Source organism: Carcharodon carcharias, chromosome 15 (genome assembly GCF_017639515.1).
Source record: "Carcharodon carcharias isolate sCarCar2 chromosome 15, sCarCar2.pri, whole genome shotgun sequence".
NCBI classification, from domain to species: Eukaryota; Metazoa; Chordata; class Chondrichthyes; order Lamniformes; family Lamnidae; genus Carcharodon; species Carcharodon carcharias.
The window spans coordinates 54,346,675-54,364,541 of NC_054481.1; the positions used below are offsets into that span (position 1 = coordinate 54,346,675).

Below are 17,867 nucleotides of genomic sequence, written 5' to 3' on the forward strand. Positions count from 1 at the left end.
TGGTGACATGAGTGCAGTCAATTCCCCCTTGTACTCTCGGGGAAATGAGCAATGGCCGTGAAGCCCATTGCTCTGGCCACTTGGGGCCGTCATCATCTGTGGTCAGCCTGATGAACTCATTGGCATGATGGGAGAGGCCATTAGTCACCTCTTTGATGTTCCCGTGTGTGGCAGCCTGCGAAATGCCACATGTCACCAGTGGAGCTCTGGTAGCAGCTGTTGGTGAAAAGGTTGAGCGCCACAGTCACTTTGAGGGCCAGAGGCATGGGGTTTCCACCAATTCCATATGGCTGCAGGTCTTGCTGCAGGATCTGGCAAATTTCAGTGACTGCTTCCTGGGACATCCTCAGGTGCCTCTGGCATTGCCCCTCGGACATCTGGAGGTAGTTTCCCCATCTTCTGAAGACACGCTGATGCACCAGTGACCTTCTTCTCAGTGCCTTCCCTGGATGGCTGACTTCTTCTCCACCCTCCCTCTCTGGTTCTGCCTGCTGCTGGCCTTGTGGCCTCACTTACTGACTGCGAGAGCCTTCCTTTGTTACATCCTCTCCTGTTTCCGAGGTTGGTGTAAGAGGCCCATGAGTATTCCACCGAGTGAACTGTGTGAAAAAGGCAGTCAGTGATAGGAAGCTGTGTGTCCATAGGTTTCACCACTGAGTTGCCGAGCAGTGAGATTTTCTATTCTTCCAATCGTCCAGGCCCAAAACTCCACCCACCCCACACTAGCCTCCACCCACTTGGATCTGCACTCCTGCGAGCTACAGATGAGTTTTTGAAAATGGCCAGCAACAGTGTGACTATTAATGTTCCCTCTGCCACCAGCAACCTGAGTTTGACCCACAGGACCCAATTTAGACAGTGCTAACCCTGTTCTTTAGGTCTCTCATTCTGTTTATCCTCATTGACTGCCCCCTCAGACAATGACCTCTCCAACCACACCCAAGATGCCAGGCCCTTCCCCCCACACATTTCCAAGTCCCAACCCCACCTGCTGCTCTCCCTTGAAGCCCTCTTCCAGTCCTCCATGCCCCTGTCCAAACCCCCAACCCTCCCTCATCCCTGACCATCCCTTGCTGGTCCCAAGCCTCCACACAAGCTGCCATTCTCCAGCTCTCCTCCCTTGCTGCAGGGTTCAACAAGGACAAAGGCTCACCTCAGACACAACCTCACAAAGCCAACTGGTGCTTGCCACCCTTAAGCAAACATGAACCAGATGCCATGAGGTTTCCATGAGCTACTAACTTAAACTTGAAGGTAAGGCTTAATTTCAAAAAGTTTTAAGATAATGAGTATTCATGGCATGTAAATCTAGTACAAGTAGGAACCTGCAACAGGATGGTGTGAGGCCTAACCCGCCACAGCCACAACGCTGACTTAATTTTTCAGCCTGAACCTGCCATCGTAATTTCAAAATTTCAGCTCCCACATAAATAACTCAACCCACCCTCGATGTTTCCTGCTCCCTGAGTCATCATTAAATCCAGACACATTTCCCTTACATAGATCCACATTGACTCTACTGAATTATGTTATGATTTTCTAAGGGCTCTGTTACAATGTCCCTAATAATATATTCTAGCATTTTGCCTATTACTAATATCAGACTAACTAGAATATTTTCTCTGTCCCTCCTTTTTTGAATAATGTAGTTACTTTTGATACCTTCAAATCGATGGGAACTATCCTGAAATCTAGGCAATTCTGGAAGGTCAAAGCCAATACGTCTATTATCTCTCTAACTACTTCTCTTAAAACTTTAAGATGTGGGTTGTCAGGTCACTTTCACTTTAAGTCCCATTAATTTCTCTGGTGCCATCTCTTTGCTAATGATAATACCTCTAAGTTCCTTATTTCCACCAGACCCTTGGTTCTCCATTATTTCCAGAACGCTTCAGTGAAGACAGAGACAAAGAGCAGAATCATCTGAGTTTTGCACTAAGTGCAATAGCGGGTGTGAAAAAAGTGCTTTTACCCGCCGGCCACAATGGCAGACTTTTGCGCCATATCGCCCACTTCGCCAAGTGTCCCACTTCATTTGGTGGGGAGGCCTCTAATTCGCCTGCCCTGCTGTCACCTCAGGCCTTCAATAATCCAGGTGCCATGTTTAAAAGGCGCCCCTGCACAGAGCTAATTCTCTCTAAGGGATCAAAAGCTGCTGGAAAGTCATGGCTGCCAAAGGGAGGAAGCATGCTTCCCCAAATTTAGTCTCCCTCGGGCGCTGACTGGATACCTGCTGTGAAGTCCTTAACCCCTCTCTGGGCGAGGACCAGCAAGCAAGGTCACCGATTCAGCATGGGAGACGGTGGCAGCAGTGGTCAGCGCCAATACTTTGCAAAAGAGGACAGTCACCCAGTGCCAAAAGAGGATGAATGATCTCCATTCCGCCAGGGTAAGTCAATCTTCTCATCACTCTCAACTCACATACTCACAAATCCATCACACATCCACAGGGACCTCACTCACTGCCAGTTCAAGGGACATCACATTCACTCTCTCATACACACAGGACCTGTCCTGCAGATCGTGTCCTCATGCCATCCATGGCATTACTCACCGCCCATACATGTCAGGCATCCTTCTCATTGGCCTGGCAGCCATCCTGCTTATACTCTCTCCATCAGTCTTCATGCAGGACAACCTGGCACACAACAAAAAGGAGAGGTCACAGACCAGTGGAGGAATGCCTGACATCAAGGTCCTCACAGACTTTGAAAATAGAGTCATCCAGCTGGCCGCCGAGGATCTGGACCATTCCCGTGCTGACGGTGCTCAACCAAGTGAGGATCCAGCAATGCAACATCCATCAGACAGCCATGCTGTGAGTCAGTTCCCTCTTCTGTAGTCCCCTGTCATGCATTAATTATCTCTCATTGCTTTCGCAGGCACATCTGTGAAGCAGCCAAGGGGGTGCACCATTCAGGACCTCAACCCAAGCCCCGAAGACAACTTGGAAGAAGAATCTGATGACACCCTAATTGAAAGCCCATCACAGCGCTCACCAACACCCTCCATCAGTGCAGAGGCACAAACCTCAGTGGGACCTAGATATAAAGCAGCCTGGGGATCACAATCTGGTGAGCACACCTGATCCATAGCAGGCAGCAGCAGCAGGGACTTCCCAGGGTTCTGGCACTTGGAGGATTCCTGGAGGCCATAAATTTGCTGAGCCCGAGTCAGATGAGGAGCCTCTGGACTCGGTCATGTCACAGTTGCTGGAGTTACAAAGGCAAGCTCGGGAACATCAGGAAGGGATGTCTGCTGCACTCCCCAGATTGCAAGGCACAATGGAGGAGTCCGTCCACCTTCAGTCTGAGGTGATAGAGCCAGCATACCAACACATCAAGGTCAACACTGGTAGGATGGTGGCCGCCATGGAGACCTTTGTCCAGGCTATTGGTCCTGCACTGCTGCGTGGACTGAACTCCACCACTGACGCCATAGTTGGCTTCCAACAGTGTCAACATGAGCAGGGGTACGGGGCTACTAGATCTCACTCCAACTTCCCCTTCTCTTCAAGGAGTCAGTCAGGAGCTGTCGGACACCCATGGGGATGAGGACCAACAGCTCGACACCCCGGGGCTATCCACCCAGATGACTCTGGGAATGTCCAGCCAATCCAAATCCCCTCTTCCTGTGAGCCCTGCAGCTCCAGCTCAACAGGCCAAGGAAGGTGCAGCTGACCCACAGCAGGTCCCCGAAAGCAGGTCAGGCTGTGAAAGCCCATGAAACCTCCAGGTCTCAGCCCTCCAGAGGATGCATGCCAAGGTCATCACAGACAGGGCGTAGCAGTCAGGAGGCTGCCTCCAACTCCACTGTGGGTGACAGGAACCATAGCGGCAGGGTCAGGAAGGTGAAGAAGGTGTATTTTCACAGCCTGGGCAGGGTTGTTAATCACGTGTATAGAATGTTCACTATTGTAAATAAACTCCCAAGAATGTTTCCCTGCTTATGACTCCTTGTTATGATGAGCAGTGTTTGTGTCACTCAGATGTGAAACCTTGGTTTATCTATTGAGTGTCCTCACGGCATGTCATCATCATCCTCCTGGAATCTAGAAACTATTAGGACCTGCTAAGGATGTAGGAGTTGTGGATGCTCCCTGGAAATCATGCGCACACCCGTTTGTGGTGGTCGCATGCCAGCTGAACATTCAGCGAGTGGAAGCCTTTGCAGTTGACTGCTTAGTGCCATGGACATCTAAGCACCACCTGAGTGCAGTCGATGGTACCCTGCACCTGTGGAAAGCCAGTGTTCTTGCTTCCTGGTTTTCCTGATCCCAGTCAAAATACACAAAATTCTGTGCCTTCGTGAAGATGGCATCCTGGATACCCTTGCGCATGGAGGCTTACGATATTCTGCACAGGTTACTTGTGTAGCCCTGGAAGGAGCCACTGGCATAAACATGGAGCACCATGGTCACTTTAACAGCCGCTGGCAGCGAATGCCTTCATGTCCCCGTGACGTCAAATCCTGCAGCTAGTGGCATATGTGACCGACCGGTTTCTTAGAAATTTGCAGTCTTCAGCGACAATGATTCTCAGTGGCCTGCAGGAATGACAAGAGCTATCTATGGAATCTGGGTCTAGCAAAGCATCCACGAACGACGGCTCTCTGTGGATCTTCAGCTGCGTACACTGCAGGCCCTGCTGCCCCTTTATCTTGAGGGAGATGCTCCTCCCTTTGCCGAGCCAAGCGCCTCTGCCGCTCTCTTCTTCCTCTTCTCTGCTCCCTGTAAGCCATGAGGCTTACCACTAGATCGCCGCTAGGTGGCCAGTCATATATGCCACTTGCTGCGGGCTCCATGATCCTGATATTCCTCCCGGGCATGATCAAAGAGAGAGACACATGGGTTAGCATATGTGCCCTAAGGGCCTTTCTTGGTTAAGCCTGAAGGCCCCTTCATGCATGCAGGAAAGTGTTGGCCACCACTTGGATGGCCTGTGTGTAGTGCGCTTCATGGCTGACCAAGGCCCCACCCACTTCCACCCCACTCCACTTGACCAATTGGTGGCAGCTTCGGCCGCTGGACTGCATGCTGTGCTCCCAGCTCAGGGACAGGCATTCTCCTAATCTACACCACAAGGCTGCACTGTTAGCTTGAACCAAGAGGGATACTGCTCCAAACTTTAATAAAGACATTATAAGGGGCTGTGAGCACCTCCACCAGTGACTGCACCATGGCCGCCTTTGGCAAGGAGATTCAACAACTTGCCCAGTTGGCCAATTGTTCTGCTGTCCACTAAAACGTACATTAATTTGCAGTCTGTGCCTGAGGGGTGAAAAGTTCTGGAGCAATTGGTGGCACTTTCATTCTTTTGCATTGCTTGAGTAAGCAGAAATGCTTCAGAGGCCTGTCTCCAAGCATGTCAATGGAGCTACTGCTCTACGATCTCAGATGCAGAAGTATGCTCACTTTTGACAAGCTTTTCCAATTCCGTGGCCGCTTCCCTCACCCCCACTCCACCCCTGCCCAGGCGTGTGCCTGTGTACTTCCTTCAGTCTGTGCTGCCTTGCCCTCCCAACCTCTGCACCCCCGGCCTCACCCACACTGCAGGTCTTGCCCCAGCATCGCACTGAATGCCAGCCGAGAAAAAGCGACTTGCCTGTGCCCGCACCTCAAATGCACAGCGCCTCTTCCTTGATGTCCTACAGGCGACGCTCTTGAACACTGCACAAGGTTGTGTGCACTCACCTCCGAAGTCCCCTTGAAGTTCAGGTCACCATGTGCATGCCTTTTAAAGTCATAAAGCATGTCGTTCTGAAATGACGCTGACGTGGGCAGTAAATTTGATGTGGGGGGATGTTTCCAGCGACCAGGGCTCATGGTGAGAAGCTAAAGTATTGAAAGTAGCTTCCTGACATTTGGCAGCGCCATTGACCGGTGTAGCGGATGATCACGAACTGGTTTCATGACAGCATGAAACCAATTTTTAGCTTCCTTGCTCCCACCCGCCAAAGGGATTGGATAATTCTGCCCAAAATATTAATTTAATGTCTCATTTAACTCAATCATTGTTGATCTGTATTTTAACTCTTAATAGTCTTACACAACAAAATCTAACCAATCTCAGTTTCCAATCTTGGGCAAAGGGGCAGCCCAGGTCCTGACCTGTCCCCCTCAACCAACACAGATGACGCCACCTACCTCCCTCACAACTCCGAAGCTGAGGTTCCAGATCCACCCCTTTCTGTTCCAGTATATCCAGCTCCTTCCCGATATCCCGCAATTCCTTCTGAATGTCCTCCTCTGATATTCGCTGACTGGAGGTAGTCTGCAACATGAAGCGTTGAGTTTAAATGAAAAACAAGCAAGAAAACAGACAAGCACACAAGCTAATTGCCACAGTCAGCTAGCTACCTTTGTGCATAGAAACATAGCACCATCTTCTCATGGGCAATTGAGAATGGCCAACAAATGCTGAACCCCCCAGAACACATTTAAAAAAAATTCAATCCCGCTAAAACATCTCTCTTCCCTTTTCTGCTGCTTCTACCCTAACTAGCAACTTGTGGATCAGACTTTGCTAGTTAATCATATGTAAAATATGCACTGACTCACAGCTAATTTCTCTCTTCAATGCGAATAAAACCAAGAAAAGCACTGCAGAAACAAACAATCTCTCTCCAGGATCATCCCATCTAACTCAGCTTCAGATACATGTAAAAAAGTGAAAGACTTCAGACAGCATCTCTAAAGCTACCTAAGTGGGACTTTGGTAAGCACACAACTTAATGATGCTATTCAACCATTGAATGCACACATTATACAATGACTGTGGTTAAAACTGACCAGGCAATGGGAGCACATGAGGGCTGGCTGTGGGAGGACAGTTTAAATACAGTGACCAACCACACACACTGACACACTTCCCCTCAAACACACACACACACACACACGCGCGTGCGCGCACACGTGAGATAGCCTTTTACATCATTCCACCAATATTCTTCTATATTATTCAACTTAGTGAGGTGTGACTTTTTCCATCCTCCTTGTTTATGCAACTCTCACCTTCTCACGGGGAGTTGGAGAGTCACCATGATCTTGGCTTTCCTTGGGGTCTGCTGAAACATAATCATCTTCAAAGAACTTTGCTCTTGCCGTCTTCGCTGTAAAAATAAAGTAACAGCAGTTTAGAACTTGTGCAATCAGAAAACATCCTATCAAATAACTACGCAATCACATCATGCAAATTTCAAGGAAGCTGAAACACAAATTGACGGAAGTCATGTCACTGTGAAATAAAGCTCTGGTTAGACCCTATCTGGCGTATTGCTCTCAGTCTGGGCACAGCACCCCAGGAAGGATATATAGATATTGGAATGGGTGCAGCACAAATTCATCAGAATGATACTGGTGTTAAAAGTGTTCGATTATTAAGTCAAGCTGTATGACTAGGCTGTATACCCTTGAGTATAGACAATTGATATGATTTAAATGAGGTGTTTAAGGTGATTAAAGAAGCTGATGCAGTGCAGATCTGGCCCATTCCTCACTCCTGCGCTGTGGCAATCACCTGAGCCATTTTCCACTTTATCTGGAGGTCAAAAATAGATCGTGTTTGCAGGGACATGATGCACAAACTTCTAGATAGAGGGGGAAAATACATGCCCAACCTCCCTCAACCCAATGGCCACCTTTGTGTGTGGCTGCATCAAGCTGTGTGTAGACCCTCAGGATGCAAAAACCAAGCTGAAGTTCTACCTGTCCCCGGTGTTGCAAAGGATGGGTCTGGCCACACTGCCGTGGAACGCTCCAAGTATTGGACCGTGCCATACCACCTGTCCTTCATGGAAAAATTTATGCAGAGAAACACCTTTGACCACAAGTCCATGAGGCAGTGGTTAGCACATAACATCCTAGAGGCCCTGTGGGAAAAGGATATGGTGGAACCTATCGGATGGTTCCCCGAGCAGACTGTCAAAGTCATTTGGCAGAATGCCTCATTGCCAGAACTTTCCAACAAACACCAAGAAGTGGTGGTGGTAGTGAGAAAGGCCCTGCCCATCAGATCCTTCCTACATGCCCAGTGTCTCCTCCTTCCGCACATTGCCCTCAAGGTGGCTGTGGTGGGGAAAGGAGCCAAGGTCATGGTGACTCCATGACTCCCCCTGAGAAGGTGAGAGTTGAGTAAATGAGGAGGGGGGATAATGTCATACCTCACTAACTTGAATAATAGTGAAGAATATTAGTGGAATGAAGTAAAAGGCTATCTCACCTGTGCACTTGTGGATGTACGGGTGGTTGGGGAGAAGTATGTGTGTGCATGTGTGCGTGGGGGCTTGAGGGGAAGTGTGTCTGAGCTGAGAGCACAGCATGCAGTCGAATGGCCGAAGTGTGTGTGCTTGGTCACTGTATTTAAACTGTCCTCCCACAGCCAGCTCTCATGTGCTCCCATTGCTTGGTCATTTTTAACCACAATCATTGTATAATGTGTGCATTCACTGGCGGAATAGCATCATTAAGCCTTGTGGAATGTGCATTTGCAAAGAAGGTCTGAGGAGATATGCAGTGGTTTTTATCAAGGTTCATCTCAAGCTGCACCATGATGCAGGACTCTGTGCTCTACGGGCTATTCCCAGGGATGCACACAGAGACAAACATCACTTACAGCTGGAGAATCATTAACTTGGTGAGAGACGCTCTTTGGTCTGCCTGAAACTTGTTAGTCTTCCAGTGCAAAGAGTTGTTCTTGACCGGATGTTGTAGACTGGCACATTCCAACGTCCAGGACAACATGCTGAGGGACACACTAAAGCTTGGGGCAGCCACCACAAATGCGCAATGGGGAAAGGTCGCTGTCTAAGACCTTTCTGCCATAGTGCACCGAAGGGCTGGGAATTGTGTAGAATCCCTCGGGCTATATGGGTCACATTGAATATATACAGTAAATATTACGTGTATCACAATTGTATTGAAGCATCTCAGAGTGCAACATGATCTATCTAGATAATTTGAATAGCATTGCACTCTCTATAATGACCATTTTGAAATGTCTGTATTGTTCTTTTTACTGTGTTGAAGCACCTCAGAATGCAACATGCTCTATGGAGATAATCTGAATTTCATTGCAATTTCTGTGATGGCCATTTTGAAACATTTTGTAATGTTCTTTTAGATATTTTATGAATAAAGCATATTTTTGCAAAATAAAACTCTAAAGAAGTTGATAGGGTAAATAAAGAAATAATTTCCCCTGGAAAGGGAGTCCAGAACCAAATGGGCATAACTTTCTATTAGAGCTGGACCACTCAGGAATGATGTCAGAAATGACTTCTCTAGCCTAAGGGGAGTGCAAATCTGCAACACTTTCACCCAAAAGCTGAGACTAGAGTCAATTGAAAATTTCAAAACCAGGATTGATATAAATTTGTTTTTTTTTATATTTGTTTTTGGGATGTGGACATCGCTAACAAGGCCAGCATTTATTGCCCACCCCTAAATACCCTTGAGAAGGTGATGGTGAGACACCTTCTTGAACTGCTGCAGTTCAAGTGGTGTAGGTACATCCACAATGCCATTAGTGAGGGAGTTCCAGGATTTTGACCCAGTGACAATGAAGGAATGGCAATATAGTTCCAAGTCACAATGGTGTGTGACTTGGAGGGGAACTTGCAGGTGGTGGTGGTGTTTCCAAACATCTGATGCCCTTGTCCTTGTATGTGGTGGAGGTCACCAGTTTGGAAGGTGCTGTTGAAAGAGCCTTGGTGCGTTGCTGCAGTGCATCTTGTAGATGGTACACACTGATGCCGCTGTGCACCAGCAGTGGAGGGAGTGAATGTTGAAGGTGCTGGATGGGGTGCCAATCAAGCAGCTTGCTTTGTTCTGGATGGGGTGTTGAGCTTCTTGAGTGCTATTGGAGCTGCACTGATCCAAGCAAATGGAAAGTTTTCTATCACATTCCTGACTTGTGACTTGTAGATGGGGACAGGCTTTGGGAGGCAAGGAGGTGAGTTATGCATCACAGAATTCCCAGCCGCTGACTGCTCTTGAAGCCATAGTATTTACATGGCTGGTCCAGTTCAGTTTCTGATCAATGATAACCCTGAGGATATTGCGAAAGTTGCTGTGGGGAGGTGGGTGGCTACCTGCTCAGTTATCATATACTACATAGCTATATGTACATATGTCCAGCTTGCATACTGAACTGCTTGGTAAAACAAGTTCATGTCCTTTATTAGATTCACATATGTATTAAACATAGAAAAAATAACATCAGTAAGCTCCTGTAAAAAAAGTGTTCCAACATGCAGTTGCAGAAAATGAACATTCTCAAGGTCAGTTTGTAAAATTTAACTTCTCCCCAAAGTTAGCGAATTATATATTACATGTAAGAAAAAATGGCTCTCGAATTACTGAAGCTCTGAAAGCAGCAGAGCTGACCCCAGAGAGCAATGACCCATAGCAAAGCCGACATAAAACTGAAAGAGAAATATACCCATTAACCTGATAATACCACTAAACCTGAAGCAATAGCATTCCGTTTGAGGGTCATATCCATGGCCAATGCTCCATAATTTAAACTGCACTCTCCTGTATTGAGTGTAATTTCTGGATAATCTCAGCAAATCAAATTGTCCTGCCCGCCTCACCACCACTGGGCAACATGTACGTATAACACATTGTGGCCTATTCAGTAGCTTGTTAGAACAGCACAGATTTGGCCTTAACTGCCTCGTGCCTGTATTATACAGGGAAAATAAGTGTCTTTCTACACAGAGTAAAAGCAAGTTTGAGTGACTGCTCGATTCACTTTCACAATCATCTCTGCTCTGTTCAGTAGGTTCTACATTAATTAGAAACCATGAGTGCTTGTGTTCATTCAATGTCCTGCATTTTGGGGCCCCCTTTCGTTTGGGGGCCCCATGCCATGGCATGTTCTGTTTCACAGTAAATCCACCACTGGGTTCAGCAATGGAATCAAGGGAAGATGGCTGGAATCTCTCAAATTGGAGACTGTCGTGGCCTGGCACTTGAGAACGTTACTTACCATTCATCAGCCCAAGGCTGAATGTTGTCCAGGTCCTGCAGCATATGGACACGGACTACTTCAGTATTTGAAGAATTGTGAATGGTACTGAACGTTGTGCAATCATCAGTGAACATCCCCACTTCTGATCTTATGAGGGAAGGAAGGTCATTGATGAAGCAGCTGAAGATGGTTGGGCCGAGGACATTACCCCAAGGAGCTCCTGCAGTGATGTTCTGGAGCTGAGATGATTTGTGGCATGAGGAAAAATTTTTGCGCAGCAAGTGTTTAAGAGTGTGGTGGTGGCAGATTCAATCAAGGCTTTCAAAACCAGATAGGATAATTATCTGAAGAGAAAAGAAATGCTGCACTGTGGGAAAAATGGCAGCAAAGTGGGACTTGCTGAGTTACTCTTGCAGAGAGCCAGCATGCACATGATGAGCCAAATGCCACCTTTTGTGCTGTAATCATTGATTCCAACAGCTACAGATATCTTTCCTTGTGCTAGATATGACTCCAACCAGTAAAGAATTTTCCTCCTGATTCTCATTGAGTTCAATTTTTCCAAGGTTCCTTAATTTCACACTTGGACAAATGTTGCCTTGATGTCAAAGACGATCAGCCTCACCTCAACCTAGCAGGATATATAGGGATATTGGAGACATGGTAAGTGGATGGAGTTAAGATACCGAGCAGCCATTATCTTATTGAATGGCAAAACAATAGCGAGCGGCTGAATTGCCCCCTCCTATTCCTATGAATCCTGCTAGAATGGAGCAGTATGGATTGACAAATTTTTAACATATCACTCTTTTTCCCAAATCTCTCTTCCGCCTCACTCCCGCTCCACCACCCCCCTCCCCCACCCCTTCCCTATCACTGTAATCTCCTCTAGTCCTACAATGTTTCGAGATTTCTATGCCCCTCCAAGTCTAAACTTTTGCATCTCCCTAATTTCAATCACCCACCATTGGTGACCATGCTTTCAACTTTCTGGGCCCTCCTTCTGGAATTCCATCCCAAAACCACTCTGCTATTTTTCCTTCTTCAAGCTGCTCCTTAAATGCTAGCTCACTTGTTCCAGTATCCCCTCATGTGGTTCGGTGTCAAATTTTGTTTGATAATTGTGCCTCTGAAGCACCTTGGGAAGTTTTACTATGTTAAAGTGCTCTTTAAATGCAGTGTTGTTGTTGCCTGAGCCTTTTACTGGTACCGAGGTTTCCTTAGTAACTGACTTGATCTTCATTCAACATGAGTAACAATGCAAAAGCAATCTGGCCCACTAATTTTTTCTTTAATCCTGTGACATAGCATTGCTTTGAGTTAAATATGTAGCCTAATTATCATTGCCTAATTACAAAATAAACACTAGGCATACCCTATAAAATCTGAACTGCATTCATTAAAAGAGGAATTCAAGTATGAAAATTAGATTTATTAATAAATAGCTTCCCCAATGATTTTCTTGTTGAAGATCAAAGGTGTAGACATTTTGCTTTAAGAAATATTACCAAAATATGCCAATTTCCATGTGCAGATTAGCTCTATTATCAAATTGACTTTCTGTTATAATTTGTACTCATTGCATAATGAATAGTACCTTATCACTGTGAGAAGGCAGAGAGAATTAACTGAGGTGGGGTTGCTGGCAGTAGAATTTTTTTGCAGGAATATACTGACCTGTCACGGTGCTTAATTTGCCTTGGACCCAGCTCTGCCTCCCTGGCAACTCCTCCGTGACCCTGTCTAAAGCAGGATAAGGGCTGCTCCCAGGAGCTTGAGGACTTCCCTTGTTCTTCTCAAAAGGAGACACTCTGGGAGAATTCTTATCCATTGGACTTGGAGACTGCAAGCCATTCTTGGCTCCCGCCAACAGTTCCACACCTGGTTTGAGCACTCTCTTCTCCTGTGTGGGATGGAAGGTTTTGGCATCTCCACTGAATACCCCTCTGGCAGGAGAGGCAGAAGATGTGGAAATTGTTGCACTACCTGGATTATGGAGAGAGAAAGTAACCTCTATATGTTTCCCACTGCTTGTGCTGGTGTTCCATTGGGTTGTACTTGGAGTCCAGTTGCTGCCTCCTGCTGTCTTGGGTGTAGAGGGAGTGTTTGCTGTGTTGCCAAAGGCATCTGGTTTTTTAATGTCCAGATTAATGGATGAACTGTGTATATGCTTGACATCTGAGGGTCCAAAACTAAAAACAGAAAATATTCAATTTTCAATTTTACTTGGTTATACCTCACATACATTTAGTGCACAAGTCACACTGCAGACATAACACCTCAAGGTGTAGCACTTAGCTACAGAAATATCAGGGCAGGGCAAGCCATTCAACCCCTCGAACCTGTTTCACCATTCAATCAAATTATGGCTGATCTGCACCTTAACTCCATGGCCAAGATTTTACATTCGGCGTGCGGGGGTGAGCCTGACATGCTGGACTGTAAGATGAGGCGCGATGACGTCAGGCGTGCATCCCGATGTCATCGCACTGTCTCGCAATACTTCGTTCGGCGGGCGGGCGCGCGCGCGCTGGAGTCAGCTGCGCACCCGCTGATAATTGAAAGGTCTATTAAGGCCATTAACAAGCTAATTAACTCCAAGTTTATGCTACCCGTCCAACCTAACAGTTGGCGGGCAGGCGAAAAGGCCAAGTGGCTTTTACAGTTTTTAGGAAACCTCATCGACGAGCGGGACGAGGTTTCCTAAAGCTTTTACAAATTGAATAAAAACTTTTTTTGAAAAATAAAAACATGTCCCACCTCAAGTGACACAGTCACATGAGGGGACATGTTTCATTAACTTTTTAATGTTTTTAATAATTTCTTTAAAAAGCACTTCAATCTCCTTGAGGCAGCTCCGTGCCTCAGGGAGACTGAAGCGCTCTTTTGCGCGCATGTATAGTGATCGCGGGCGGGGTCGGCTCCGGGACCATCCTCTGCCCACTCCCACTGAGCCTGCCCAAACACAGGAAAAAATCAGGCCAATATATTTGTTTTTGGTTCCATAATCCTGAACACCCTTGCCAAACAAAAATTTATCCATCTCAGTTTGAAATTTGTCAAATGACCCCTAACTTCAACAATCTTTTGGGAAAGGGAGTTTCAGATTTCCACTACCTAGATTCTACACAACCTGAACAAAAAGAGAGAAAGAAAATCAGTCTTTAATGTTGGGTTCTTCTGGCAAGGAGCCAGTAATTTACAAGCAGCGACAATTAACCTTCAAATGACTTCAGAGATTTACAAAGTGCCTGGAATTGTCTATTTAGACCACTTTCTCACAGAAAGTTCAAGACCAGTGATCTTAATATACTGGAGCAAGTTGTCGCGTTCTGAGTCTCAGAATGTGCATAAATGCCTTGGAAAACAGCGCTGTCAACCCTGGTTTGTGTCTTCCTGGGGCTTTCATCACATGATCTTCTGCCCCGAACCACCCCACCCCCTCGCTTCTGCCATTGGTCCATCCTTGGGGCACCATTGCCTTCCCATAGCCAATTGGAAAGGAACGGATTCTGGCTTAGCCAGTTGGACTAACTGTGACAGTCAGTAAAATAACTTCTTTCCCCAGTCTCCAATATTTTTATAATTAGTAAATGAAAGTGTTCTAAGAAAATTTTTATAAAACATTTTTATGATTTATTCAGTGTCAAGGAGATTAATCTTCGATTCCTAGAGACCCCAGGTTAATTTTAAAGGGTTGACAAGCCTATTTAGAGACCTTGCTTGACAAAACTTATTTAGGTTACATATGCTGAGAAGGAGGTAGCCAAGCTTTTCTTTTCTATGTAACTGAACCAGTAGTTTGAGCCAAAGTTTGGGTTGGAATTCAAACAGTGTATCAGTGTTCACTGCTCAAACTGAAGCTGGCTGTACATTACACAGAATCACTTCATCTCAATAAGGACAAGTTGCGAATCAGCATTAAGAGAATGGTTAGAAGTTAAAACTCCTATTTAGCAGATGCTACTCAACTACCCTTCAGATGTAGGAATCATCCAGTTGCAGCAATCATTTGGGACCTGTCCAAATGGGTGAAAACACTAAATGTCAGCGGTGGCTCACTTTTCCCTGAATTCTGAGGGGTCGAGTCCTACTCCAGAGAATTAAACACAATATCCAGGTCAGCCCTGACAGTGCAGTACTGAGCGAGTGGAAAGGGAACCGACCCAATTGGATTAATATTGACTGTTAGTCAAATAACTTTTATTCCTTATCTTTAATATGTTCAAATGAAGTGTTAAAAAATGCAGTCATTAAAGCCTTGTTCGGCAACACTGGTGGGCTGTGGGTGACAGACAGACATTCCTGCAATTTTTGAATAGTGGAGGCTCTCCTGCATTCTGTGGATTATGGATGGTCATTAATTGAATCAGTGAGTCAGAGCAATTTGAGTTCCAACTATTGAGTCAGTTATTTAGTTTACATAGTCCGGTGGTTATACAGCCATTTCTCCGACAGGCTTGCCAGCTGGTTTTTCTCTGTCCTTCAGTTTTGTATATGTACATGTTCTTATGCATTGAGTTGTAGAAACTAATTCAATAATAACTTTCGAAACGGATTCAAAGGGGAAGAATTTGCAGGGATTTGGAAAAGGGCATAGGAGTGGGACTATTTGGATTGCTCTTTCAAGGAGCTATCACAGGTATGATGGGCTGAATAGCTTCCCTCTGTGCTGTGTAATTCCATGATTCTATATTCATATATCTGGGATTAAAATAACTCTAGATACCTTCCAGATCTAAAGCTGGAAATTCTAACTGAGCAAGCAAACTCCTGCAGTGGCTGGCATAATCTGACTGCTGTCAGGAGAACAGTGAGGCATCAACCTTTTCTAAGGACCAGACTCAATGGCTTAGTATTAAAGTAAAGGGAAGATTAAAACGCTAAATACTACAAATGCAAGAGATAAGACAGGTACATGGCTGTCAGATATACTTTGCCAGTGTTATAACAGAAAACTAATCCATCTACTGATTGAGATGATAGCCTTCTAGTTCATTCCCTTAAGGTTGGATTCAAATTGTACTCTTTGGGAGCATGTCTTTATCTAGACATTTAATAAGGATTATATTGGGTTGCCCCAGTGTCATCAACAGAAACCAATCCCTATCACCCACACTCCACACTCCCACCCCCACACCCCCCCACCCCCCCACCCCGCCCTCCCCACCCCCCCCCCCCCACCCCCCACCCACCCCCCTCCAAGTCCCCACTCCAGTTTTCATATTTCTTTTCAAGGGAACACAACCAAGAAATTCAAATATAAGATGCCATAAAAAGAATAAAAGTGTAAGTGTATTATAATGTTACGACTTATATCTATAGGACATTCCGCCCTTTGTGAGGCCCACCATATCGCGAAGGGTTAAGTGACATGCAGACATTATATGCTCCCTCTCTGAGGCCATCTGGGTGCAGAAGAGAGGTGGAAAGCCAGAGGCTGCTCATTTCAGCTCTATGGTCTCAGCACTACAGGGGCCCCAAACTTAAAAAATGTTGACCAGGCTGTTTCCAGGCACTTGCAGCTTGGTGCACCCTGCCTGGAATGGGTATGCTATCCATATGCCAGCAGCTTGCAAAATAGCAGATTATGACGTAAAACAATGTCTAAGGGTGATTTAGTGTGCAAACTGCCATTTTGGAACTTGCAGGTCCTGTTAATGCCCTCTCTTAATCACAACCAGCTAAACATGTGTTCAGATGTATGAGAGGGACCTCCCACCCCATAATAATGCTACTTAAAGGAGCCAACATGAGACATGCAGGTGAGGTGTTTTTGACTTCCTTTTCTGCTGCACAGTACTCTGGTGACTGATATTGGAGGAGTGTGGAAAAGTTTCTGGATTCATAGGCCTGAAATTTTCGGATGGCGGGGTCTCACTTCCCCACTGACTCCGAGTGCCCCACAGCCATTTCACGCTCGACCTACTGAAGTAAGACTTCCAGTGCCATATCCGAGAACCTAGAGACCCTCTCTCAGCTTGTTGCCATTACCATTCTTCTTCCTTCCAGCATGCCTCCCTGAAAGTGTTCCACCAGCTCCAGTATCCTTAATGTAGCCTCCTTTAAGAAGGGCAGGCTGACTTTTAGAGGTCCAGGCTAGCTGGGCACACATACACACCTGGACCCACTGCTGAATGTGCAGCCAAGCAGGAATGCATTTCACACTGGGCTGCATGCTGCCATCATGTAGATAAGCAGGCTGCATGAAATTTGTGTGCCGCCTACCTTAACAAGGCCAGGTGCAGGGTGATTCCACATCGTGATCCTGAGCCCGTAACTGGCCTAATTTTTTAATATTCGTTCACAGGATGTTGGCGTTGCTGGCTAGGCCGCATTTATTGCCCATCCCTAACTGTTCTTGAGGAGGTGATGATGAACTGCCTTCTTGAACTGTTGCTGTCCATGTGGTGTAGGCACACCCACAGTGCTGTTAGTATGAGAATTTCAGGATTTTGATCCAGTGACAGTGAGGGATGATAATATATTTCCAAGTCAGGATGGTGAGTGGCTTGGAGAGGAACTTGCAGGTGGTGGTGTTCCCATGCATCTGCTGCCCTTGTCCTTCGAGGTGGTAGAGGTCACAAGTTTGGAAGGTGGTGTCAAAGGACCCTTTGTCAATTGCTGCATTGCATTTGTAGATAGTACACACTGCTGCCATAGTGCATCAGTGGTGGAGGGACTGAATGTTTAAGGTGGTGGATGGTGTGCCAATCAATTAGGCTGCATTGTCCTGGATAGTGTAAAGTTTCTTGAGTGTTGTTGGAGCTGCACTCACCCAGGCAAGTGGAGAATATTCCATCACAATCCTGACTTGTGCCTTGTAGATGGTGGACAGGCTTTGGGGAGTCAGGAGGTGAGGTATTCACTTCAGAATTCCCAGCCTCTAACCTG

General features: G+C 46.2%; 1 protein-coding gene across 1 annotated transcript in view; it reads right to left on the minus strand.

Moving 5' to 3' along the window:
- LOC121288542 (MICAL-like protein 2) overlaps window positions 1-17,867 on the minus strand; it is a 103,789-nt gene that overhangs the window by 19,152 nt on the left and 66,770 nt on the right. The window contains exons 8-10 of the mRNA XM_041207123.1: window positions 12,651-13,165; window positions 7,013-7,110; window positions 6,146-6,272 (exon numbers count right to left, since the gene is read on the minus strand). Of these exons, the coding sequence (XP_041063057.1) occupies window positions 6,146-6,272; window positions 7,013-7,110; window positions 12,651-13,165 (740 nt within the window). The remainder of the gene's footprint in view (window positions 1-6,145; window positions 6,273-7,012; window positions 7,111-12,650; window positions 13,166-17,867) is intronic.